This window comes from Anomaloglossus baeobatrachus, chromosome 1, assembly GCF_048569485.1.
Source record: "Anomaloglossus baeobatrachus isolate aAnoBae1 chromosome 1, aAnoBae1.hap1, whole genome shotgun sequence".
NCBI lineage: Eukaryota > Metazoa > Chordata > Amphibia > Anura > Aromobatidae > Anomaloglossus > Anomaloglossus baeobatrachus.
In genome coordinates this window covers 827642488-827668955 of record NC_134353.1, presented here as the reverse complement: position 1 = coordinate 827668955, position 26468 = coordinate 827642488, and the positions used below count along the sequence as shown (strand labels likewise).

Genomic DNA, 26468 nt, shown 5'->3' with positions numbered 1-26468 from the left:
TACGAGCAAAAATACTCACCATATCGTTGCTCGTTGACACGGTGCTCTATTCCAAAATATCGTTGCTGTTGCAGGTACGATGTTGTTTGTCGTTCCTGCGGCAGCACACATCGTATGTGTGACACCGCAGGAACAAGGAACCACATCGTACTTACGGCCACATGCAATGAGGAAGGAAGGAGGTGGGCAGGATGTTCATCCCGCTCATCTCCGCCCCTCCACTTCTATTGGGCGGCCGCTTTATGACATTGCTCTGACGCCGAACGAACCGCCCCCTTAGAAAGGAGGCGGATCGCCGGCAACAGCGACGTCGCAGGAAAGGTAAGTCCGTGTGACGGGTGTTAGTGATGTTGTGCGCCACGGGCAGCGATTTGCCCGTGTCGCACAACCGACGGGGGCGGGTATGCTCGCTAGCGATATCGGTACCGATATTGCAGCATGTAAAGTACCCTTTAAAGTAGATAAAGAGAACACTAAAAAACAAATAAGTCAAAAATATTAGCCATTCTCATTTTCCAGTGAAGAAAATTATCCAATATCATATGACAATGAGTGGGAAAAGTATGTAAACCTTTGCTTCCAGTATGTAGTTTGACCCCATTGTGCAGCAATAACTACATCTAAACATTTCCAGTAATTGTTGATTAGTCTTGCACATCGGCTTGGAGGAAGTTTTGTACATTCCTTTCAACAAAACATTTTAAACAGTTATGTTGGTGGCTTTTCTCCCATGAACTTCTCTCTTCAGCTCTTTCCATGACATTTCTGTAGGACTAAAATGAGGACTTTGACTTGGCCATTCCAAAGCTTCATTTTTAGCTTTAAGGGGCACTTTGCACACTGCGACATCGCAGGTGCGATGTCGGTGGGGTCAAATTGAAAATGACGCACTTCCGGCATCGCATGCGACATCGCAGTGTGTGAAGCCTGGATGATACGATTAACGACCGCAAAAGCGTCGTAATCGTATCATCGGTGCAGCGTCGGCGTAATCCATGATTACGCTGACGCGACGGTCCGATGTTGTTCCTCGCTCCTGCGGCAGCACACATCGCTGTGTGTGAAGTCGCAGGAGCGAGGAACGTCTCCTACCGGCCTCACTGCGGCTTCCGTAGGATATGCGGAAGGAAGGAGGTGGGCAGGATGTTTACATCCTGCTCATCTCCGCCCCTCCGCTCTGATTGGCCGGCTGCCGTGTGACGTCGCAGTGACGCCGCACGACCCGCCCCCTTAACAAGGAGGCGGGTCGCCGGCCACAGGGATGTCGCACGGCAGGTGAGTGTGTGTGTGAAGCTGGCGTAGCGATAACTTTCGCTACGCCAGCTATCACCACATATCGCTGCTGCGACGGGGGCGGGCACTATCGCACTCGGCATCGCAGCATCGGCCTGCGATGTCTTAGTGTGCAAACCCCGCCTAAGGCCCCGTTACTCGCAACAACGTATCTAACGATATATCGCCGGGGTCACGGATTCCGTGACGCACATCCGGCTTCGTTGGCGACTTCGATAACGATCAAAAATAAGTGTTAACAATCAAAAATACTCACCTTATCATTGATCATTGACACGTCGTTCATTTTCATAAAATCGTTGCTGCTGCAGGTACGATGTTGTTCGTCATTCCTGCGGCAGCACACATCGCTACGTGTGACACCGCAGGAACGAGGAACATTACCGTACCTGCGGCCGCCCACAATGAGGAAGGAAGGAGGTGGGCGGGGTGTTACGCCCACTCATCTTTGCCCCTCCGCTTCTATTGGGCGGCCGCTTAGTGACGTCGTTGTGACGCCGCACACAGTGATGTCGCTAGGCATGTAAGTCCCGTGTGACGGGTCCTAAAGATGTTGTGTGCCACGGGCAGCGATTTGTCCATGACGCACAACTGACAGGGCCAGGTGCTTTCACCAGCGACATCGCTAGCGATGTCACTGCGTGTAAAGCCCCCTTTAGTCTTCTTTAACCATACTTTTTGTAGAATAATTTTGCGTCAGTGTATGTGAGATGCAGCTCAGATAGATGTCCTGAAATTTTCCTTTAGAATTTGCTGTTATACTTCAGAATTTATTTATTTATTTTACTTACTTATATAGTGCTATTAATTCCATACCACTTTACAGATGTGATCATCACTGTCCCCATTGGGTCTCACTGTTTAAATTTCCCATCAGTATGTCTTTGGGCTGTGGGAGGAAACCCACACAAACACAAGGACAACATACAAACTCCTTACAGATGTTGTCTTCGGTGGGATGCATTATTCTATCAGTAATGACAAGTCACCCAGGCCCAAGTGTAGCAAAAGAGGCTCAAACAATTATACTGCCATCATACAAAATGCAGTGTTTTTCTGTCTTCAAACAACGCCAATTTAAGCCAAAAGCTCTATTTTGACTTATTACTCCACAAAACATTGTTCCAATAGACTTCTGGCTTATGCAGGTGATATTTCGGAAACTACAGATGGACAGCAATGTTCTCTTTGGGGAGCAGTAAGGGGCACTTTGCACACTACGACATCGCAGGTGCGATGTCGGAGGGGTCATGTCGAAAGTGACGCACTTCCGGCGTTGCACTCGACATCGTAGTGTGTAAATCCTAGATGATACGATTAACAAGCGCAAAATCGTCGTAATCCTATCATCGGTGTAGTGTCTGGGAATTCCATAATTACGCGACTGCGACAGGTACGATGTTGTTCCTCGTTCCTGCGGTAGCACACATTGCTGTGTGTGAAGCCGCAGGAGCGAGGAACATCTCCTACCTGCGTCCTGCAGCTCACGCCGGCTATGCGAAATGACAGAGGCGGGATGTTTACGTCCCGCTCATCTCCGCCCCTCCGCTTCTATTGGCCGCCTGCCGTGTGACGTCGCTATGACGCCGCACGACCAGCCCCCTTAATAAGGAGGCGGGTCGCCGGCCAGATCGACGTCGCAAGGCAGGTGAGTCCATGTGAAGCTGCCGTAGCGATAATGTTCGCTACGGCTGCTATCACAAGATATCGCTGCTGCGACGGGGGCGGGGACTATCGTACTCAGCATCGCAAGCATCGGCTTGCGATGTCGTTGTGTGCAAAGTGTCCCTAAAGGCCCCTTTACACACTGAGACTTTCTAGCGATCCCACCAGCGATCCCAACCTGGCCGGGATCGCTACAAAGTCTCTGGTGAGTCGCTGGTGAGCTGTCAAACAGGCAGACCTGGCCAACGACGCAACAGCGATCCGGACCTGCAGAACGACCTAGCTATTGGGGACGTTGTAAAGCAGCTTTTTGAAAGGGAAGTCGCTAACGAAGTCGCTGTAAAGTCCCCTTTACACACTGAGACTTTCTAGCGATCATGCTGCACAGCGGGAAACAAAGGACCAAAGAATGGTCCTGAACGATTTGTAGCGATCAGCAACTTCACAGCAGGGGCCAGGTCGCTGATGTGTTTCACACACTGCAATGTCGCTGGGGAGGTCGCTATTACGTCACAAAACCGGTGACGTTACAGCGATGTCGTTTGCGATGTTGCAGTGTGTAAAGCCACCTTGAGTTTCGTCTTACGATCCTACTATCCACACTATTGTTGTTGTTCAGACTAATCCTGTTGGTAAGCTCATCTATTGTAAGAAAGGCCTTTCGCTTAAAGGCTACCTTGGGTTGTTGTGACCTAGCAAACTATTACAGGACTTGTTTTTGCAGTGATCTTTGTTGGTCAAAATTGTTACGGAGGGTAATAATGTTCTTGAATTATTTCTTATTTGTATACAATCTGTCTGCCTATGCATTGTTAAAGTCTAGTGATGGGTGGACCCGGACTCTAAAAATTGAGATCCACGCAGTTTCAAAGTTGCCCAGGTGCCAGGCCTAGGATTCCGATCAATTTAAAAAAAAAATAAACGACAAATAAAGAAAATAAGAATGAAGTGAGCGCTTCATACCTACCAAGGCTCCGCCGCAGCTGTACACTGCTGCACGCTGCTCCTACGGTCTCCGCTCATCATTTCTCATACATATGCACTGCTTACCCTGCTTTCTTCGCCCACTGGTCGGACTGGCCTCTGTGATTGGTTGCAGTCAGACGTGTCTCCAGCCTGTGTGACAGCGTCTGCCTGAACTAATCACAGGCCTTTTCTGCTACATCCACTGTCAAACATAGATTGCCACCTGTGCCCGTTATGGTGACGAGTGGTTCTCTATGCTTGGCAGCTATCTAGTCTCACTGTAGGAGACTGACCCCCCAGCCCCGTCCCTCTGCCCTACCCTGGCTACTGCATACCGCTCTTATACTGTTTATCCTTTCCCTTTCTGCTGGGGGATTCTGCATGGAGGCCTTGGACGTGACATGCGCATGCGCAGTCTGTGCCCTTTGGTGGGGATTCCCTTGTGTGATCCCCGCGACGTATTTGCCCGGCTGTCTGACACGCCCCCTCAATTACCCTTATCCTATGATATCACTTTCTGGTGGGCTGTACTCGGGACGCAGACGCGATGTGCGCACGCGCATGCTGCGTCCTCCGTGATGGGGGCTATTGTGCCTGAACTCTGTGACGCATATGTCCGGGTGTTTGACACTCCCCCTCACTATTCCCATTTCCCGTTATCACTGGACTGTACCCATGGCACAGACGTGACGCGTACATGCGCTGTCCGCGCCTTCTGCGGTGGGGGCTTCCGGGCACTTCCGGGATGAATGGTGGGATGACGCACGTCCTCCTTCTGTTCCTCCACGTGGTGTCTGGCGGCCCCTGCCCTGGAAGGCGGGGCATCATGATGCGGAGCGCGCCGATTTGTTATGGATCCCTGTGACTCCCCTTTATAAACCCATATTTTATGTACTATGGCCAGCCTCCTAACAAAGCCACGCCCGGTGAAACGCGCGTCGAGGCCCCGCCCACCATCACCAGCCTGCCTGCCAGCACTTTGAACATGTCTCAAGGTAAAATGATATAACCCTATTTTTATGACATGTTTTTGGCAAACACTTAGGGAAAGTACTTTTGGGTGATTTATCCCTTGATTCACTGGTCCTTTCTCTTTCCCTCTTGGCTATTTGGCCCCTGTTTGCCATATGACTGTTTAGTGTCTAGCAGCCATTTCCCATCTGCTGGTGATGCTCGTGCATATGTTTGTGTCTGGCGATTTTAAGATTCTGTTCGCCACTGCTGTCTGTCCCTATGTCACGCACATTTCATTAATAAATATTTGTATTTCACTATACATTTGTTTTGGTCTCTTTTCTCACCAGCGATCTTCCTTTTATCTTACTTACTGGTATATTTGATCACTGGGACTTTTTTAGGTTTTGTGCTCTTATTGAGACCCTCCCTTTTAGGGAAGTTGTAGGTTTACATTCTTTGAATTTCTATTTGCAGAGTCCGGTGTTGGTTTCATGGACTATAAAAAACGTGACAAAACCTGGGTGTCACAACTCAGCTCAGTATTTGGTGAACAAGTGACAGGTGGTACTGAGACACAAAATTTTACAGATTTGAAAAGTGAAATTAAGAATTTGCTCAAAAAACGAGCAAAAGTGTGGTGGAAAAAGGCGGCCCTTGAAAATTATTTACAAAAGGGGATCATTCCTAGAGGTCTACGGGTCCAACTTTTTCCCACTCTTGACATCCGGGATCCCTCATTTGTGCAGAGGTGGGAGGAGACACTCTCTAAGTGTTCCCTCACACTCAGGAGCTTCTGATTGGTCTTGATAAAAAGACCTTGGACCAATTAGAGAAAGACATTGAGTGTATCCGACTTAAACTTCAAACTGCCCTTACTACGGAGGAGTTGAGGAATTTTGATAACTCCTTGGAGGATACCTTAAACAAGTGGCAACTTGATATACAGACCTTAAAAACTAAAAAATTCCACTGGGATCTTGGTGACTATCAAAATAACTCCATATATCGGTGGCAGTCTAAGACCCGTGGCGGTCCTCATTCTCAATCTGTCTCTACCACATCTTCTATTTCTGAGGAAGAATGTGGGGCATTTTTAGACAAACGGTCTGCCCCTGGAGAGGTACGTGGTCCCGAATTTCTATTCAAAACTCCTGCAGGCAGAAACCAGCCACACAGGTACAACACAAGGAAAAGAAATCAAAAGAGATACTAAAGGTAATTAATCTATCTAGCCATATCTTAACTCAATCTCAGATTAATGTATTGTCTCGGGGCCTATCATTCTCCCCAGTAGGGAAATTTGATTTCTTTGATGCCGTCAAAGATCTTGAATTGTTCGCAAGGAAACTCACCTTTAAGAAATATTTTTCTGACGACCCTCCCCCCTTTACATCTGATGTGGAACTACAGGTCCTAAGAGACCTTGAGGCATTGGCCTGTGAGCAAGAGGAAAATAAACCCCCGGCATTTCCCATACATCTGCACCGGCGATCGCAGCACTTCCCGCCTAAATATGGTAGTTCGCAAATTGAGATCTTTGTTTGCCTGGTTAAAGATGAGCTGTTCCATTTTTCTAACAATATTGATCATAACAACTTATCTCAGACTCAACGACGTGCTATCCGCTCTCTACAACAAATGCGTGATATTGTCATCAAACCGGCGGACAAGGGCGGGAATGTGGTGCTCTGGCCGGTGCAGATGTATGAGGCTGAAGCCATTAGACAACTTAACGACAAACTTTGTTATCGACGGCTGACCTGCTGTCCCATGTCTGCTTTTGCCCAGGAATTAAAATCTTTACTTGATGACGGTGTTGAAACTCATGCTATCACCCCAAAAATGAAGGATTCGTTGCTGCCCATTCACCCAGTCATTGCTACCTTCTATCTTCTTTCCAAGGTTCACAAAGACCCCCTTGCCCCACCTGGTAGACCAATCCTCTCTGGCATTGGGGGTCTTTGTGAACCTATCTGTCGCTTTGTTGATTTTTTCCTCCAGCAATGTGTCCAAACTTTACCATCATTTGTGCAGGACACCAATGATGTCCTGAGAAGATTAGATGGGGTGATCCTGGAGGAGGATATGTGGCTAGTGAGCTGCGACGTGGAATCCCTGTATACGTCCATACGTCATTCACAAGGCATTGAGGCTGTCAAATTCTTTTTGCGCATGACCAACTGTGAACCAGTACTTCAGGAGTTTATTATATCTCTCCTTTGGTTTATTCTCAGCCATAATTTCTTTGTGTTTAAGGACCGCCCCTTACTACAGCTCCAGGGAACGGCTATGGGGGCTGCGTGTGCACCCTCATATGCCAACTTATTCCTGGGCCTGTGGGAAAGGGAGGTGGTCCTTGACATTACTGGTCATGAACACATTGTCTCATGAATGCGTTATATAGATGACGTGCTTTTCATCTGGCAGGGTACCACGTCTCAGCTCAATACCTTTTTACAACTCCTCAATGACAATGACCGAAATATACGACTGACTTGGAAGTATAGTCGGACTTTGATTGACTTTTTGGATATATCCATCTGCAGACAGCCCGATGGCTCTCTGCGGACGGATATTTATCGTAAACAACTGCAACCAATTCACTCCTTCACTTCTCCTCGTCACATCCTCCACAGTTGAAGCGTTCTATCCCCATTGGACAGTTCCTCCGTGCACGGAGAATTTGTTCGGATGACACGACATTTCACAATCAAGCGTCTATCCTGTTCAGTCGGTTCAAAGACAGGGGATATCGACCTGTGGACATCAATAGGGGATATCAGCGGGCATGTAACACCTCTAGACAGACTCTGCTGTCCAAGGATAGAACCCAGAGAACTTCGGGAGATAACATTGTCAGGTTTATTACTTCCTTCAATTGCAAATCATACGAATTTAAAAAGGTCCTGGAGAAACATTGGCAAATTTTGCTTACTGATAGGGATTTAAAAACCACCCTTACACCCTATCCCTCCATCACCTGGCGACAGTCACGTAACTTAAGGGATATGCTTACTAAGAGCCACTATATTCCTCCAAGGAGTAAATTCCTATTCAACAGCCGTGGACCCCCGTGGGGTTCTTTCCCATGTGGCTCGTGTTCTGCCTGCCAGTTCATTCCCAAGCGATTTGACTTTAGCAACTCTCGGGGAGACAAGCAATTCCGGATAGTACACTTCATCAATTGTAGCACGGAGGCTGTTATTTATCATGCTACATGACCATGTGGGCTGATTTACATTGGCATGACTACACGCAGCCTGAGAGTTCGGGCACAGGAGCATGTTAGAGACATTCGAAACGCCGCTCAAACCCTCGAACCGGAAAAACTGAAAACCATCCCTAAACACTTCTTCTTCCACCACTCCAGTAATCCTCGTGGCCTTTGTATACGTGGAATCGATCACGTGTATATGGGCATCAGGGGAGGTGACATTAAAAAGAGACTCCTACAAAAAGAGACAAGGTGGATGGTCACTTGGATACAGTCACACCCAAGTGCCTTAACGAAGCTACTAGTTTCAAGTCATTTCTGTAATATGATGCACGAATTTTAATTGGGCCTTTTTTGGCCATTTCTTGTATGTTTTTTTACTTGCTTTTAATTTTTGCGGTTTATAATTTCAGGCATCCCTCTACTTATTGGCATATTGTCCGAACTAATTCGTAGCTGGCTGTATCCTCTTAGGCTGATTGGATATATATCGGGATGGATTTGTGGAATACGGACTTTTGAAGATGGCCTTAAGAGATTTCTTGTTTCATGTTTTATATGTATATGCTTATGACACATCTATGGCATGTTTGACAAGATTTATCCATAATGTTGTGTTGGCTTCTCGAGCAATCCCTCATGGTGTGCTAATTTAGGACCCTCCCTGTTTTCCTCCCTATGACCTTTTCTGCTACATCCACTGTCAAACATAGATTGCCACCTGTGCCCGTTACGGTGACGAGTGGTTCTCTATGCTTGGCAGCTATCTAGTCTCACTGTAGGAGACTGACCTCCCAGCCCTGTCCCTCTGCCCTACCCTGGCTACTGCATACCGCTCTTATGCTGTTTATCCTTTCCCTTTCTGCTGGGGGATTCTGCATGGAGGCCTTGGACGTGACATGCGCATGCGCAGTCTGTGCCCTTTGGTGGGGATTCCCTTGTGTGATTCCCGCGACGTATTTGCCCGGCTGTCTAACACGCCCCCTCAATTACCCTTATCCTATGATATCACTTTCTGGTGGGCTGTACTCGGGACGCAGACGCGATGTGCGCATGCGCATGCTGCGTCCTCCGTGATGGGGGCTATTGTGCCTGAACTCTGTGCCGCATATGTCCGGGAGTTTGACACTCCCCCTCACTATTCCCATTTCACGTTATCACTGGGCTGTACCCATGACACAGACGCGACGCGTACATGCGCTGTCCGCGCCTTCTGCGGTGGGGGCTTCCGGGCACTTCCGGGATGAATGGTGGGATGACGCATGTCCTCCTTCTGTTCCTCCACGTGGTGTCTGGCGGCCCCTGCCCTGGAAGGCGGGGCATCATGATGCGGAGCGAGCCGATTTGTTATGGATCCCTGTGACTCCCCTTTATAAACACATATGTTATGTTCTATGGCCAGCCTCCTGACGAAGCCACGCCCGGTGAAACGCGCATCGAGGCCCCGCCCACCATCACCAGCCTGCCTGCCAGCACTTTGAACATGTCTCAAGGTAAAATGATATAACCCTATTTTTATGACATGTTTTTGGCAAACACTTAGGGAAAGTACTTTTGGGTGATTTATCCCTTGATTCACTGGTCCTTTCTCTTTCCCTCTTGGCTATTTGGCCCCTGTTTGCCATATGACTGTTTAGTGTCTAGCAGCCATTTCCCATCTGCTGGTGATGCTCGTGCATATGTTTGTGTCTGGCGATTTTAAGATTCTGTTCGCCACTGCTGTCTGTCCCTATGTCACGCACATTTCATTAATAAATATTTCTATTTCACTATACATTTGTTTTGGTCTCTTTTCTCACCAGCGATCTTCCTTTTATCTTACTTACTGGTATATTTGATCACTGGGACTTTTTTAGGTTTTGTAATCACAGGCTCTGTCTGAATCATGAAGCAGGCCACTCAGACTGAGCAGAGGAGGACACATCGTGGGCACACCTCATCCTGAGCTGACGCAGGAGGGCTCAAGTTGAGCAGTGGAGGACACATCGTGGGTGCAGAGATCTTCTCATTCCTCTACCCCCTATCTAGGGATCTTATCCCCAGACCCCCGCCTCTATTATAAACAACTCCATGCCCATGTGGACGTTAAAAAAGAATGTTTATTCTAAACTGGGCTGCATTTTGAATATGCACATTCATCACGTGACAACTTACGTCATACCTGGAAGGAACATTCTACTTTTAGTGCACGAGCTAGACACATGCAGCTCTGGAAGTGAATGCGCGACCTGGAAACAGCTTGCCGCCATGATATGGAGCTTCGATGAGTTCGCCGCACATGCTCCTATCCCCCTATCCCTTCCACCAACATTTTTAATCTCCAGATTCTGGTTCACATAGATTTATAAGGGTATCAGATTCCGGACCAGAACCGGATTTTTTTTTTAAAAAATGTTTTTTGCGAGTCCGCCCAGCTCTAGTAAAGTCCAATCTGTTTAGAGATGGTTTTGTAACCATTCTTCTGAGATCCTGGTAAATTCATCTGCCATGATACACTCCTGCAAACGTGTTGTTAAGTCCAGAATTTGATAGACCTGGGTTCTTTAATAAAAAAAACAAAACAAAAATAACAGGTCACCCACTCACACCTGATTGTAATCCAATTTTTTTGAAAACACCAGACTAATTTCACTTTCAAATGATCTACTACTTCTAAAGGTTCACATACTTTTGCTACTCACATACAGTTAGGTCCAGAAATATTTGGACAGTGACACAAGTTTTGTTATTTTAGCTGTTTACAAAAACATGTTCAGAAATACAATTATATATATAATATGGGCTGAAAGTGCACACTCCCAGCTGCAATATGAGAGTTTTCACATCCAAATCAGAGAAAGGGTTTAAGAATCATAGCTCTGTAATGCAAAGCCTCCTCTTTTTCAAGGGACCAAAAGTAATTGGACAAGGGACTCTAAGGGCTGCAATTAACTCTGAAGGCGTCCCCCTCGTTAACCTGTAATCAATGAAGTAGTTAAAAGGTCTGGGGTTGATTACAGGTGTGTGGTTTTGCATTTGGAAGCTGTTGCTGAGACCAGACAACATGCGGTCTAAGGAACTCTTAATTGAGGTGAAGCAGAACATCCTGAGGCTGAAAAAAAAGAAAAAATCCATCAGAGAGATAGCAGACATGCTTGGAGTAGCAAAATCAACAGTCGGGTACATTCTGAGAAAAAAGGAATTGACTGGTGAGCTTGGGAACTCAAAAAGGCCTGGGCGTCCACGGATGACAACAGTGGTGGATGATCGCCGCATACTTTCTTTGGTGAAGAAGAACCCGTTCACAACATCAACTGAAGTCCAGAACATTCTCAGTGAAGTAGGTGTATCTGTCTCTAAGTCAACAGTAAAGAGAAGACTCCATGAAAGTAAATACAAAGGGTTCACATCTAGATGCAAACCATTCATTAATTCCAAAAATAGACAGGCCAGAGTTAAATTTGCTGAAAAACACCTCATGAATCCAGCTCAGTTCTGGAAAAGTATTCTATGGACAGATGAGACCAAGATCAACCTGTACCAGAATGATGGGAAGAAAAAAGTTTGGAGAAGAAAGGGAACAGCACATGATCCAAGGCACACCACATCCTCTGTAAAACATGGTGGAGGCAACGTGATGGCATGGGCATGCATGGCTTTCAATGGCACTGGGTCACTTGTGTTTATTGATGACATAACAGCAGACAAGAGTAGCCGGATGAATTCTGAAGTGTACCGGGATATACTTTCAGCCCAGATTCAACCAAATGCCGCAAAGTTGATCGGATGGCGCTTCATAGTGCAGATGGACAATGACCCCAAACATACAGCCAAAGCTACCCAGGAGTTCATGAGTGCAAAAAAGTGGAAGATTCTGCAATGGCCAAGTCAATCACCAGATCTTAACCCAATTGAGCATGCATTTCACTTGCTCAAATCCAGACTTAAGACGGAAAGACCCACAAACAAGCAAGACCTGAAGGCTGCGGCTGTAAAGGCCTGGCAAAGCATTAAGAAGGAGAAAACCCAGCGTTTGGTGATGTCCATGGGTTCCAGACTTAAGGCAGTGATTGCCTCCAAAGGATTTGCAACAAAATATTGAAAATAAAAATATTTTTTTTGGGTTTGGTTTATTTGTCCAATTACTTTTGACCTCCTAAAATGTGGAGTGTTTGTAAAGAAATGTGTACAATTCCTACAATTTCTATCAGATATTTTTGTTCAAACCTTCAAATTAAACGTTACAATCTGCACTTGAATTCTGTTGTAGAGGTTTCATTTCAAATCCAATGTGGTGGCATGCAGAGCCCAACTCGCGAAAATTGTGTCACTGTCCAAATATTTCTGGACCTAACTGTACATGTGATGCTGGGTCATTTCCATTGAATAATAGTTTTGATGTAACAAGGTAGAAAATCTCACCTCCCTTCCGAAGACTTGTTGTAGCGGATGCTGTAATGCCAGACAGAAGAATACTTGAAATAGAAATTAAGCAACTTATTTTCATAAAAAACAAGTTTATTTAAAAAAAAATAAAAAAATATATATGAATATACCATAAAATCATGTGGTGACTGATAAAATAATGGAATAGATAACACGCCAGATAAGGTCTTAGACCTTATTTGGTGTGTTATCTACTACGACATGATTTCATCTGTCACCACATGATTTTATGGATTTTTTCTAAATATACTAGGTTTTTACAAAGATAAGTTGCTGGATTTCTACTTCAAATATTTTTGATGCACTTGTTTTCTTTTATCTACTTTAAGGAATTGTATGAAAATCTGATGACGTTTAAAGACAAATTTATGCAGAAATATGGAAATTTCTAAAGGGTCCACAAACTTTCAAGCACCACTATATACACTGACGGGGCAAAAGGATAACAATGTTTTGAACTTTGACTTTCAGGCTTCATATCCCACCATCCACTACAGCATTGAGCGTGAGACTACCTTCATTTTATGGACAATCATTTTGGCTATCTCATACATAAATTTGACTCGCAACTATTTAGCATATGATTAGTTATGCAGATTATTGTCATGTCACTGCATTATTATTGTTTTGCTCCTAAACATCTAAATTTAAATTTGTATTATTTTGTTAGTATTTTGTAAATCCACCATTGGCTGTCATCACTGCCTGAATCCTTCTGGGCAGGTTCTCTATGAAATTTAAGCACGTGTCAACAAAAATCTGATCCAGGGTCTCTTCTACACGTTCCCAATGTCGGTGCATAATGGTCGGCTCATTAGGGTAAGGATACAGTTTTTTCTTCAACTATACTCATAAGTGTTCAATTGGGTTTTAGCACATATAAAACTCTTTTTTCTAACTGGATAACCTTTTTATAGATGAGCGGAATATATTTTTTTATTTGAAGGATGGCTTAATATCGGTATGACCAGCACAGAGGCAAGACTGAACAACTCCTCCCCATCCTTGACTGTGCTGTGCAGGCATGGGTCAGACTTACCACTTCTCTCTATGCCACTGCGGAGGCCATGTTAGATGCTGGAGGACCAAAACATTCATCTCAATAGAGAACGCATTAGGAGAAAAACATAGAACCCCAGGTAGGGTGAATATACATGAAAAATGCAACATCACTTTTCAACGCCAGGGTGGAGGCCACTTTAGTTCTTCCACAAAGCATGTTGTTCCTTAGATAAAATTCTTACCTTGATACTTTGTCTTCATCAATAGTTACTATCTGTGCAAGAATGGCACTGTTAATGGACAAAACTCCATAGGGTTTATCATTAGGTTCAATGGTGACGTAGACAATACTTGGATATTGTAAAACAGCGTCGCCTTGTAGGGATTCCTCTATCAAAACTATTTGAAAGGACTCTGCTATTTCTGGGATTGCATCATCAATAATTTGAAATTTTAGTGCAATTTCCTGAACCTTTGGAGGAAATATGATTGTACTATTTGGCTGAAGATCTATGAAGTCAATTTTGAGCTGCGCACTCGATGATGAGTTCCCCGTTATGATTCTGTATTTGATGGAGACTTCAGAGTCATCGGAACCAACCACAATATTAGTGAGAGTCTTTCCACGGATCACAGGAATAATGATCACATCTTCTGTCTCAGGCACCATGTAAGAACTTTGACTGAATCGCACTGGGCTATCATTTTTTTTTATATTTATTTGCAATGTGCTCTTTGTAGTGTTGATCTCTGCGCCGTCATACACGTTTGTAAGTCTTAAAGTAAAGTTTTCATCATTTTCAGGTATCTATAAAATAAAAGTAAAACTATTTCAGAGAACTGTGAAAAGAAACCCTTAAAGACTACGCATTATTTTATTTTTTTAAAACAAATTAATAGTACATATGAAAATAAGAAACTTAAATTCGTTTTCCCACAAAGTTCCTTTTAATCAATAGAACTGAGTATAATAATTCCAAAAATTGAATGTATTTAAAGAAAAATGTTCCTGTGCTGAGATAATCTTATGACATTCGCCTCATGAGATTTGAGTTCCCTCTCCCGCATGTTTGGCACCTGATTTTCAGCCCCTAGACATGCTGGGATTACTTGCGGATCACAGTAAAGCCATACCCATCTTTGCTACTGGCATTACTGTGATTGGGAGGTGCAAAAACAAAAGACATGCGATCATTAAAGCAGGAGAATTACATTTACCGAGTTTCCCGTAGCTGACCCACTGCTTCCTGGTCCGACCATTAAAGTTCATGAATATGCACTGGTTCCCCCGCCCACCCTCTGTAGCATTGTCTGTGATTGGTTGCAGTCCTGCTTCCTCCACCCACCCTCTGTGCCGGCGTCTGTTATTGGTTGCCCTCACACTAGCTGTCTGGATCCTCGGAGTAGAGTGCAAAAATAAATAAATAATTTGAAAAAATAGCACAAGGTCCCCCGTATATTGATACCCAGCACAGATAAAGCAGATAGCTACAAGCTGCAGCCCCCACTGTGCACATTATCATACTTGGCTGCGTATCAAAATACGATGGACCCCATGTTTTTTTTTTTTAATTATTTAAATAATTAAAAAAGTCGAGAGGTCCCTCCCCCATATTTGACACCCAAACAAGATAAAGTGGACAGCTGGGGGCTGGTATTCTCTGGATGTGGAGGCTCAAGCTTATTAGGGTCTCCCCAGCCTAAAAATAGTAGATTGCAGCTGCCCGAAAATTGTCACACCCATTAGATACAGCAATTCCTGCAGTTTTCCCAACTCATCACAATTGCCACTGCACTAGGGCCAGGATCACTGAATGAACTAGTAAAACACTTGTTTGTAGGGTAACTGGAGTAATTATGAAAGGCTTAAAAAATAATTTTTATCTCCAGACCATTTTCCCGTGTAGACATGATGCTGGATGGGATAGAATGACTATTCCCATCAGTATTGTATCATCAGGCTTGTGTAAACAGCAGCACAAAATTGAAGATAGACTTCTATAAAGATGATCAGTGCTAATTAACAGGACAAACTCAACCAGTCTAAACAGACCTTTATTTCTATGACCCACACCTATTGTATCTACAGAACAGTGTTTTCCAATTCCCATCACATGCGTGGTGCCGTGACTGCGCTGAATTGAAATGTGATTGTGCATGTGTGACTCTCTCTGCACAGAGGTGAATGTGAATGCACAAATGTCTCAACTTCATAGGAAATCTGAATTAAGCCAATCACAGTTAGAAAACTCAGGTCTTGGAGATCGGTGCGGCTCTTAGACAAGGAATTTGGAGCGTTGCGATTATATAATATGCCATACATGTCTAAGATGAGAATATCACTTTAACCTGAACAATGATTCATTAAAGAGATTGTCAACTACTTTTACATTGATGACCTATCTTTAGTATTGGTCATCAATATCTGATCAGCCGAGGTTCGACACCCTGGACCTTCACAAATCTGCTGCTTTTGGTGACGGAGGTAGCAACAAGTAGCTGGAAATGCTCAGGTCTGGAACTGCCCCGTCAACTGTTAGCGGCTACGGCCAGGTACTGCATCTCAGTCTCCTATTGATTTGAATGGGAAGCAGATGTGCAGTACCCAGCCACAGACACTATCAGTTGACAGGACAGGTCAGGAATTGAGCATTTCCAGCTGCCTGCTACCACCACCAGCACCAAAACAGCTGATCGGTGAGGGTGCCGAGTGTCGGACTTTGGCTGATCAGACATTGATGACCAATAGTAAGGGGTACTTTGCACACTACGACATTGCAAGCCGATGGTTGCGATGCCGAGCGCGATAGTCCCTGCCCCTGTCGCAGCTGCAATATCTTGTGATAGCTGCCGTAGCGAACATTATCGCTACGGCAGCTTCACATGCACTTACCTACCCTGCGACGTCGCTCTGGCCAGCAAACCACCTCCTTCCTAAGGGGGGCGGGTCATGCGGCATCACAGCGACGTCACACAGCAGGTAGCCAATAGAAGCAGAGGGGCGGAGATGAGTGGGATGTAAACATCCCACCCACCTCCGTCCTTCCGCATAGCCAGCGTGAGGTAAGGAGATGTTCCTCGCTCCTGCGGCTTCTCACACAGCGAAGTGTGCTGCCGCAGGAACGAGGAACAACATCGTAACATCGGTCCTTCCGAAATTATGGAAATGACCGACGCTACACCGATCATACGATTTCGACGCTTTTGCGCTCGTTAATTGTAGTAAAAAGGATTCACATACTCCGATGTTGACAGCGACGCCGGATGTGTGGCACTTTTGATTTGACCCCACCGACATCGCACCTGCGATGTCGTAGTGTGCAAAGTGCCCCTAAGGATTTGCCATCAATGTCAAAGATTTTTTCATTTGACCCAGGAAGCATGTGACTACGGAGGCCAGTGATTGACTGCAGCAGACACATGGATATACGACACATCTTGCAGCAGTAAAAATAAATAAATGCAGACAGAAACCACCAGATTATATCCCTGAAGCAGCATGGGATTCATCCTGTCAATAACTTTGTGGTGCACCACCGGTAACGTCAAACTATCTCGAGTACTAAGTTTTCTTTCAAACAGCCTACTCCCATGGTCTCTGCATCTGTAACTTCCAGAGATAAAGACTCTTGCAAAATCCAACCATCATCAGCAGTTTGTCAAAACATTAACGTTTTCTGATCTATCATGGAATATAAACTTTGATATTGTTAATACAGAAATAACTTCTTCACCTGCACTGACTGGTCACTAAATGTTAATGGCTTGATCTTACCTGATCATCTACAACAGTCAGGTTGTAAATGAAGATTGACCTCCCACTGAGGAATGTAATGTTTCCTTTAGCCGGAATTAGATCTTCTTCGGCTGGATTTGGTCCTCCATCTATCTGCAAACACAAAGCAGCAAATAAAATGATCAAATATTGTTTTTTACCAATTCAAAATGAGTTAAAAATCAAACATGATTATTGTAGCTGGATAGGGTTGTCTGGTCAAAAAAAGGCTGCCCAACCATGTAGAGCTGTTCATAATAACAAACCAAGGGATACTCACCCAAGAATACCCAAGAATACCCACCTGGATCCAGCGCAGGCTGCTCAGTGGTCTCCGCTGACACAGAATGTGGACAGCAAAATAGATTTCTTTAATCTCATAGACTTTGCTGGAAGAAGGAAATGCATGCATCTTGGTGCATCTTTGTGACCTCAAAAACACGCCAAAAATGCAGCAAAAGATGCCCTGTGTGAACTTAGCCTAAGCAATTAAAAAAGCTGAACATCCAAGAGTATAGAACTTTATTACAAAATACAACATAAATAAAGCACAGCAAATAAAAACAATAAAAGACACCAACCGGTGTATACTGCTAAATGTACAGATGTGCAATATAATGGACAACAAGGTCTACCACAACCTCTAAACAATGATTCTTTATCTACAGTCAGGGCCAGAAATATTTGGACAGTGACACAAGTTTTGTTATTTTAGCTGTTTACAAAAACATGTTCAGAAATACAATTATATATATAATATGGGCTGAAAGTGCACACTCCCAGCTGCAATATGAGAGTTTTCACATCCAAATCGGAGAAAGGGTTTAGGAATCATAGCTATGTAATGCATAGCCTCCTCTTTTTCAAGGGTCCAAAAGTAATTAGACAAGGGACTCTAAGGGCTGCAATTAACTCTGAAGGCGTCTCCCTCGTTAACCTGTAATCAATGAAGTAGTTAAAAGGTCTGGGGTTGATTACAGTTGTGTGGTTTTGCATTTGGAAGCTGTTGCTGTGACCAGACAACATGCGGTCTAAGGAACTCTCAATTGAGGTGAAGCAGAACATCCTAAGGCTGAAAAAAAAAGAAAAAATCCATCAGAGAGATAGCAGACATGCTTGGAGTAGCAAAATCAACAGTCGGGTACATTCTGAGAAAAAAGGAATTGACTGGTGAGCTTGGGAACTCAAAAAGGCCTGGGCGTCCACGGGTGACAACAGTGGTGGATGATCGCCGCATACTTTCTTTGGTGAAGAAGAACCCGTTCACAACATCAACTGAAGTCCAGAACACTCTCAGTGAAGTAGGTGTATCTGTCTCTAAGTCAACAGTAAAGAGAAGACTCCATGAAAGTAAATACAAAGGGTTCATATCTAGATGCAAACCATTCATCAATTCCAAAAATAGACAGGCCAGATTTAAATTTGCTGAAAAACACCTCATGAAGCCAGCTCAGTTCTGGAAAAGTATTCTATGGACAGATGAGACAAAGATGAACCTGTACCAGAATGATGGGAAGAAAAAAGTTTGGAGAAGAAAGGGAACGGCACATGATCCAAGGCACACCACATCCTCTGTAAAACATGGTGGAGGCAATGTGATGGCATGGGCATGCATGGCTTTCAATGGCACTGGGTCACTTGTGTTTATTGATGACATAACAGCAGACAAGAGTAGCCGGATGAATTCTGAAGTGTACAGGGATATACTTTCAGCCCAGATTCAGCCAAATGCCGCAAAGTTGATTGGACAGCGCTTCATAGTACAGATGGACAATGACCCCAAGCATACAGCCAAAGCTACCCAGGAGTTCATGAGTTCAAAAAAGTGGAACATTCTGCAATGGCCAAGTCAATCACCAGATCTTAACCCAATTGAGCATGCATTTCACTTGCTCAAATCCAGACTTAAGACGGAAAGACCCACAAACAAGCAAGACCTGAAGGCTGCGGCTGTAAAGGCCTGTCAAAGCATTAAGAAGGAGGAAACCCAGCGTTTGGTGATGTCCATGGGTTCCAGACTTAAGGCAGTGATTGCCTCCAAAGGATTCGCAACAAAATATTGAAAATAAAAAAAATTTTTTGGGTTTGGTTTATTTGTCCAATTACTTTTGACCTCCTAAAATGTGGAGTGTTTGTAAAGAAATGTGTACAATTCCTACAATTTCTATTAGATATTTTTGTTCAAACCTTCAAATTAAACGTTACAATCTGCACTTGAATTCTGTTGTAGAGGTTTCATTTCAAATCCAATGTGGTGGCATGCAGAGCCCAACTCGCGAAAATTGTGTCACTGTCCAAATATTTCTGGACCTAACTGTAGATATTCATGCATCTCAATAAAGGTAATAACAAATGGGTAAAACAGTTTAATCTGTCCACAAGTTGCTTTCCAAGAAAAATATTGGCTTACGTATATTTTAACAAACTGCAGTCTAGATTTTATATGTCTGTGTTAGCAATGGGATCCTCCTTGGTCTCCTGCCATAGCGTTTCATTTCATTCAAATGTCAACGGATATTTTGCTCTAAAACTGATGCACCCGAGCCGGCAGAATAGCATGAATTTCTTAGGAACTTGATTTGGGCTACTGATCCATCATCCATCCAATCCTGTGTTGCACACTATCATCAATTTTCTCTGCTGTCCAGGGAGATTAGTTACAGTGCCATGGGTTGTATACTTCTTGATTATGTTCCACACGATGGACAAAGGAACATAAAGATCTCTGGAGATGGACTTATATCTTTGAGACTGTTGATATTTTCAACAATTTTGGTTCTCAAGTTCTCACACAGTTTTCTTCTCCTTTTTGTGATCTCTATTCTTACAATGCAAAGACTGAGTCAACTTCTCCCCTTTTTATCTGGTTTCAGGTGTGATTTTCATATTGCCCACACCTGTTACTTTCCACAGCTGAGTTTGAACAAGCATCTCATGCTTGCAACAAAGTTGTTAACCCACAATTTTGGAAAGTTGCCAATAATTTTGTCCGGCCCATTTTTGGCATTTTGTGTGAAATCATCTCCAATTTGCCACAAAGGGAATACACATATATAGCAAAACATGTGTAATTGCAATAATTTTCTGAAAGAAATACTTCATTGTTTGGAACAATTTTAAGGGTGTCAACACTATTGGCCATGACTGTATGAGTACAATCCGCATTGTGGCGGGGGTACTCACTCAGCTTGCTTCTCAGCTGCAGCGAGGTAGGCACAGCAGCAGTTGAGGTAGGCAGCATGATTTATATCAAAAAGCAGGAAGATTTATTCAAAGTCCATAAACTTCCTGGGACAAAAACAAACAGCCTTTCTCCGTCATAATCATAAGGAAAAAAACACAACAAATGAAACAGTCCATATAGGTCTTTCACCCATCCTCAAACCCAGTCAGCCTCTCACTGAGCTGACTAACAGAGGTGTTTTCACCTCTACTCCCAGACCATGTGCCAAACAAACTGACACCATTTTAAAGGCCTGAGACACACTCATAGGCGCCCATCTCTCTGGCTATCCATAAAACCTGTCCCTTTAATGCCCTAATAAGCCTTGTGGCACTACAAGTGCTAAAGCAGATATCCAGGATTACTGGTACACATCCTTCGAAATGTTACTGTCGCGGGCGGGGAGGACGCCGTTGCTGCTGCGCTCTCGCTAACGCTCGGGTCCGGCGCTGCTGCGGCTGCTGCTGCTGCTCGGTGGCTCAAGCGGTGGGCCGGATCCGGGAACTCGAGCGGCGCTCCTCACCCGTGAGTGAAAGGGGTGGTTGGTTTGGGGGATTTAGTCCGTGACAACACCCACGGGTCGTGGTGAAGGTAGGCACCACCGCTGCTGGTGACGGGGATCCCGGGAGCGATGGTAAGGAGCAGCTGGGATGTTGTTTTCCCCCTCCGTGGGTAGGGGTCGGTGGTCCCGGGGCCCGATGATGTGACGGGGAGGCAGGGTTGGTGAGGTGCAAGGTTGCAGGGACACTCACTCAGCAAGAAAGGTTCAAAGTCCTTGGTAAACCAAACGGCTGGATGGACGGGTCCCGCAGCCGGCTGCAGTGTTTATCCCCAGACAGGTGATGGCGGCTGTCGGAGGAGCCCGTTTGCCCGCAGGCGCTGGCCCTTGGGTCTCTAGCCTTAGGCGGTAGCTGTATACCCTCACGGTGTAGGCTGTTGCCTTCAATCGGGACTTTTGCTGTTGTGAAACCCCTGGGGTTCCAGTCACATTCGGATCTGACTATTGACGGCGGCTCCAAGCCTGGTCGGGGTCCGATGGCCCTGCCTGTGTGTGCTGGCTTCACTTCGCTCCCCGGTCGGTACCGGCGGGCCGTCGCCCGACCCCGGTCCTACGGTTCCGCGTTGCTCCACCACTCCTGCAGACGGCCACCACCGTCTGCCAACCTTGCTGTCAGTGCCTGGGCCACAAACCCAGACACCCAAGTGCTTGCTCCTCTCACTTCAAACTCCCACTTCTCTCTGACACTTTCCCGCCTCCAGGCCTGTGAACTCCTTGGTGGGTGGGGCCAACCGCTTGGCTCCGCCCCACCTAGTGTGGACATCAGATACTGGAGGGAGGCAACAAGGATTTTTGTTTGGCTGGTGTCCCTGTCTAATGGGGGTGGGGGGGTGTTTTATATGTTATCTGTGACGACCTGGGTAGGCCAGGGCGCCACATTACAACATGCAATAAAATGTACAATGTAAAGCTATAAATAATGTATAGTACATATATAATAATGTAAATCTGCAAGTGCTGATCAATTCAATAGGGACTCCATCTCCATCTCCTCTTTCTGAATATTTCTCATTCTGTGACTGGTTAAGAACACAACATGTTTAGTGGCTGCAGATCAGCAGCCAATAAAGCTGGGCGGGACATCTGAATATAGCGAGGCAAATACACCATTACTCGCTATATAACGAATAGCCCAAGTACTATACTGTTCTGCAAATAGTGAATAGTAACGAATACACTCGCTCATCACTAGTCAGAGCGTGTTTTCAGTTCTGCTGGGGCAATCATCACTGATAGGCGCTCACGCCTCTCCACAGAAAATGCAGACAGACTTAGGGGTACTTTGCACACTACGACATCGCAAGCCGATGCTTGCGATGCCGAGCGCGATATTACCCGCCCCCGTCGCAGCAGCGATATCTTGTGATCGCTGCCGTAGCAAACATTATCGCTACGGCAGCGTCACATGCATTTGCCTGCCCTGCGACGTCGCTCTGGCACACAGGCAGGCGGCCAATAGAAGCAGAGGGGCGGAGATGAGCGGGACGTAAAAATCCCGCCCACCTCCTTCCTTCCTCATTGCTGGCGTGAGCCACGGTGACGCAGGTAGGAGATGTTCCTCGCTCTTGCTCTTGCGGCTTCTCAGATAGCGATGTGTGCTGCTGCAGAACGAGGAACAACATCGTACTGTCGCTGCAGCTAAATTATAGAAATGTCGGACACTATACCAATGATACGATTACGACACTTTTGCGCTCGTAAATCGTATCATAAAGGATTTACACACTACGATATCAACAGTGACGCCGGATATGCGTCACTTTTGATTTGACCCCACCGACATCGCACCTGCGATATCGTAGTGTGCGAAGTACTCCTAAGGGGCAATTTGCACACTACGACATCGCAAGCCGATGCTGCGATGCTGAGCGCGATAGTCCCCGCCCCCGTCGCAGCTGCGATATCATGGTGATAGCTGCCGTAGCGAACATTATTGCTACGGCAGCTTCACATACACTCACCTGCCCTGCGACGTCGCTCTGGCCGGCAAACCGCCTCCTTCCTAAGGAGGCGGGTCGTGCGGCGTCATAGCGACGTCACACGGCAGGCGGCCAATAGAAGCGGAGGAGCGGAGATGAGCGGGACGTAAACATCCCGCCCACCTCCTTCCTTCCACATAGCTGGCCGGGACGCAGGTTGGAGATGTTCCTCGATCCTGCGGCTTCACACACAGCGATGTGTGCTGCCGCAGGAATGAGGAACAATATCGTAACATCGGTCTTTCCCAATTCATGGAAATGACCGAGGCTACACCGATGATACGATTACGACGCTTTTGCGCTCGTTAATCGTATCAAAAATGCTTTACACACTATGATGTCGAGAGCGACGCCGCAAGTGCGTCACTTTCGATTTGACCCCACCGACATCGCACCTGCGATGTCGTAGTATGCAAAGTGCCCCTTACTCTGATTAAATTCAACAAGGATTGGATTTCTCCACTGTTCTATCCCTCCAGATGAGAGCAAGCCAAACTAAATTGCCCCAAAATGTTCATTTTGTCTACTGCTGTTAACGTCCACCCCTTGCCATATAAAGCCATTTCTTTCCTGCGTCAACCATGACTCAGGCCATAGGGCTAATTTTTGTAAACACTATGCACATTGTGGAGTGGCAGACAAACCAGGACAGTACTCATTCTTCAGCCTAACTTCTAGTTGTCATTGTAGGCCCTTGTGATGGGGACTTCCTGCGTCAACCATGACTCAGCCCACAGAGCTTATTTTTTAAAAAAAATGCACATCAGTGTGACAATCGCATCCTTTCCATTCTGTATACGGTCTGTTTTACATCAGTGTGCCTTCCACTTTTTTTTTTTTGCGGACAGGAAAAAAATGGAAGGAGGGTTACATGCAGTCAAAAGCTAGAAAGATAGATAGCTGGATAGATAGATAGATAGCTGGATGGATCAATATAGATAGATAGATAAATAGATATGGATAGATAGATATAATATCACACTCCCCTGCATTTTGTAATCTTGCACCCTTTAGTGCCTTTCAAATGGCACTAAAGGGTGCTTAGCCTTGTATTTAACAAAAATATAAATAATTAAAAAAACTGACGTAGGGTCCTCCCTATTTTTTGTATCCAGCTAGGCTAAAGCAGACAGCTGCAGCCTGCAGACCACAGCTGGCATCTTCACCTTGGCTGCTAATCCAAAACAGAGGGCTCCCCATGCTGTTATTTTAAATGAAATTAAATAAACAATTTAAAACAAAAAACGTGGGGTCCCCTCAAATTGGATCACCAGCCAAGGTAAAGCAGACAACTGTGGTCTGGTATTCTCAGACTAAGGAGGTCCATGCTTATTGGACCCTATTCAGCCTAAAAATAGCAGGCCGCAGCCACCCCAGAAGTGGCTCATCCCTTAAATGCGTCAATCCTGGCGCTTCGCTCTAGCTCATTCCGTTGCCCTGGTGCGGTGGCAAACGGAGTAATATATGGAGTTAATACCAGCTGTTTAATGTCACCTGGCATCAAGCCTTGGCATTATTGATGTCACGGCATCTATCAGATACCCAACATCACTAACTTAGTCAGTAATAAAAAATAGACAACAAAAAATTTTTATTTGAAAAAACACTTCCTAAAACATTCTCTCTTTCTCCAATTTACTGAAAAGAAAAAAACAAATCTGCATCCGGCGTAATTCAATAAGGGGTTCCCATAATGATCCAAACCATACTCACTGTCCCAGTCAATGAAGAACAGGATATTTTCCATTTGCAGGGAGAGCAGTGCCGTGACTTGAGTTAACATGATTAGATCAGGCCAGGTCACTGCAGGGCATAATGAGCAGTGACGTTATGAGGTTAGCTGAGTTCATTACCTGCAGTGATGCACTCCGTTGAACTTGTGACATCAGCGCTCATCACTGAGCTCCATGGCCACCGCGTTCTCAAGCGAACTGTCCTGTGAGCCCGTGATGTCACTGCTAGTCACAGTCTCGGGCCATCCACGAGACTTCATGTGAGAATGCGGCATCTTGGAAGTCAGTAATGAGAGCTGATGTCATGAGTTTAGCAGAGATCACAGCAGGTAATGATTTGAGCTAATCTCATGATGTCTCATCATCCTGTAGCTGCTCGCACACTGCTGTGTGAGTCACTGCAGGGCTGGCCAGGGCAGTGCGACATAGACTGCAGGGGCACCGATAGACTGAAGCCACATGGAAGTTTTTCCGTGTGGCTTCAGGGGATCCCAGAAACCATATGAGGCAAAAAAGAATGCAGGCATATTCTCCAGGCTCTACCCATTTAGTTTCATCACTTTCCCATCCATTTCAGCATTTTCCTCAGGAACCCAGACCTCTTTGTTGGGTCCAGTAGAAAAATATTCGCATTTCCCATTGACCTGCATTGTACTCGCTATTTGGAGTGAATATGCGAGTATTACAAAGTACTCATTATGAATATAGCGATTACGAATATTACGGTACTCGCTCATGTCTACTTACTAGTTTTACTTTGTTTCTCTGCTTTTCACTGTATGGTTTATCCCCATTTAGAAAGCGCTCCATGAACAATGCTACCAGGTGTGCCTCTTGTGAGATATATGCATGCCTTGTACAGCCGTTGGAGGATGAATATGTCTGCAGTCGATGTTAGCATGTTTTATATTTGGAAGCCCAGGTAATGTATTTAGAGCATTGCAAACCTGGAGAATAGTTTAGAGCTCACTAAGCGGCTTTGGCTGGGGCCAGTGATGTACAGTAGAGGTGCGGAAGGTCAAGACCAAGAAGTAAGAAGCATGGTAACAGTTATAAGATGTCACAATCATGTGACCATAATGACCGAAGCTCAGCAGAGAACTGATGATGAAGTACCTGTGGTGTAATGAATTACAATGCTGGGGATGTGACTTAGGGGTACTTCTCACAAAACGAGATCGCTGTTGAGTCACAGGTTTTGTGGCGTACTCGTGACCTCATCAGTGATCTCGCTGTGTGTGACACTAAGCAGCGACCTGCCCCATGCTGTGAAATCGCTGATCATTACACACTGTTCTGGATCATTTAGCCAGGGTAAATATCGAGTAACTAAGCAAAGCGCTTTGCTTGGTTACCCGATATTTACCTTGGTTACCAACATGCACCGCTTAGCGCTGGCTCCCTGCACACAAAACCAGGGTACACATCGGGTTACTAAGCAAAACGCTTTGCTTAGTTACCCGATATCTACCCTGGCTATGTGTGCTGGGAGCCAGCGCTAAGCGGTGTACGCTGGTAACCAAGGTAAATTTCGGGTAACCAAGCAAAGTCGCTGTTGGCTAGTCGCTGGTGAGATCTGCCTGATTGACAGCTCACCAGCGACCATGTAGCGACGCACCAGCGATCCTGACCAGGTCGTATCGTGGTCGGAATCGCTGGTACGTCGTTTAGTGAAAC

At 45.4% G+C, this 26468-nt stretch overlaps 1 protein-coding gene across 1 annotated transcript in view; it reads right to left on the bottom strand.

The window, feature by feature from the left end:
- ADGRV1 (adhesion G protein-coupled receptor V1) overlaps positions 1 to 26468 on the bottom strand; it is a 380769-nt gene that overhangs the window by 252020 nt on the left and 102281 nt on the right. The window contains exons 6-7 of the mRNA XM_075326288.1: positions 17298 to 17411; positions 13765 to 14330 (exon numbers count right to left, since the gene is read on the bottom strand). Coding sequence (XP_075182403.1) covers positions 13765 to 14330; positions 17298 to 17411 — 680 coding nt within the window. The remainder of the gene's footprint in view (positions 1 to 13764; positions 14331 to 17297; positions 17412 to 26468) is intronic.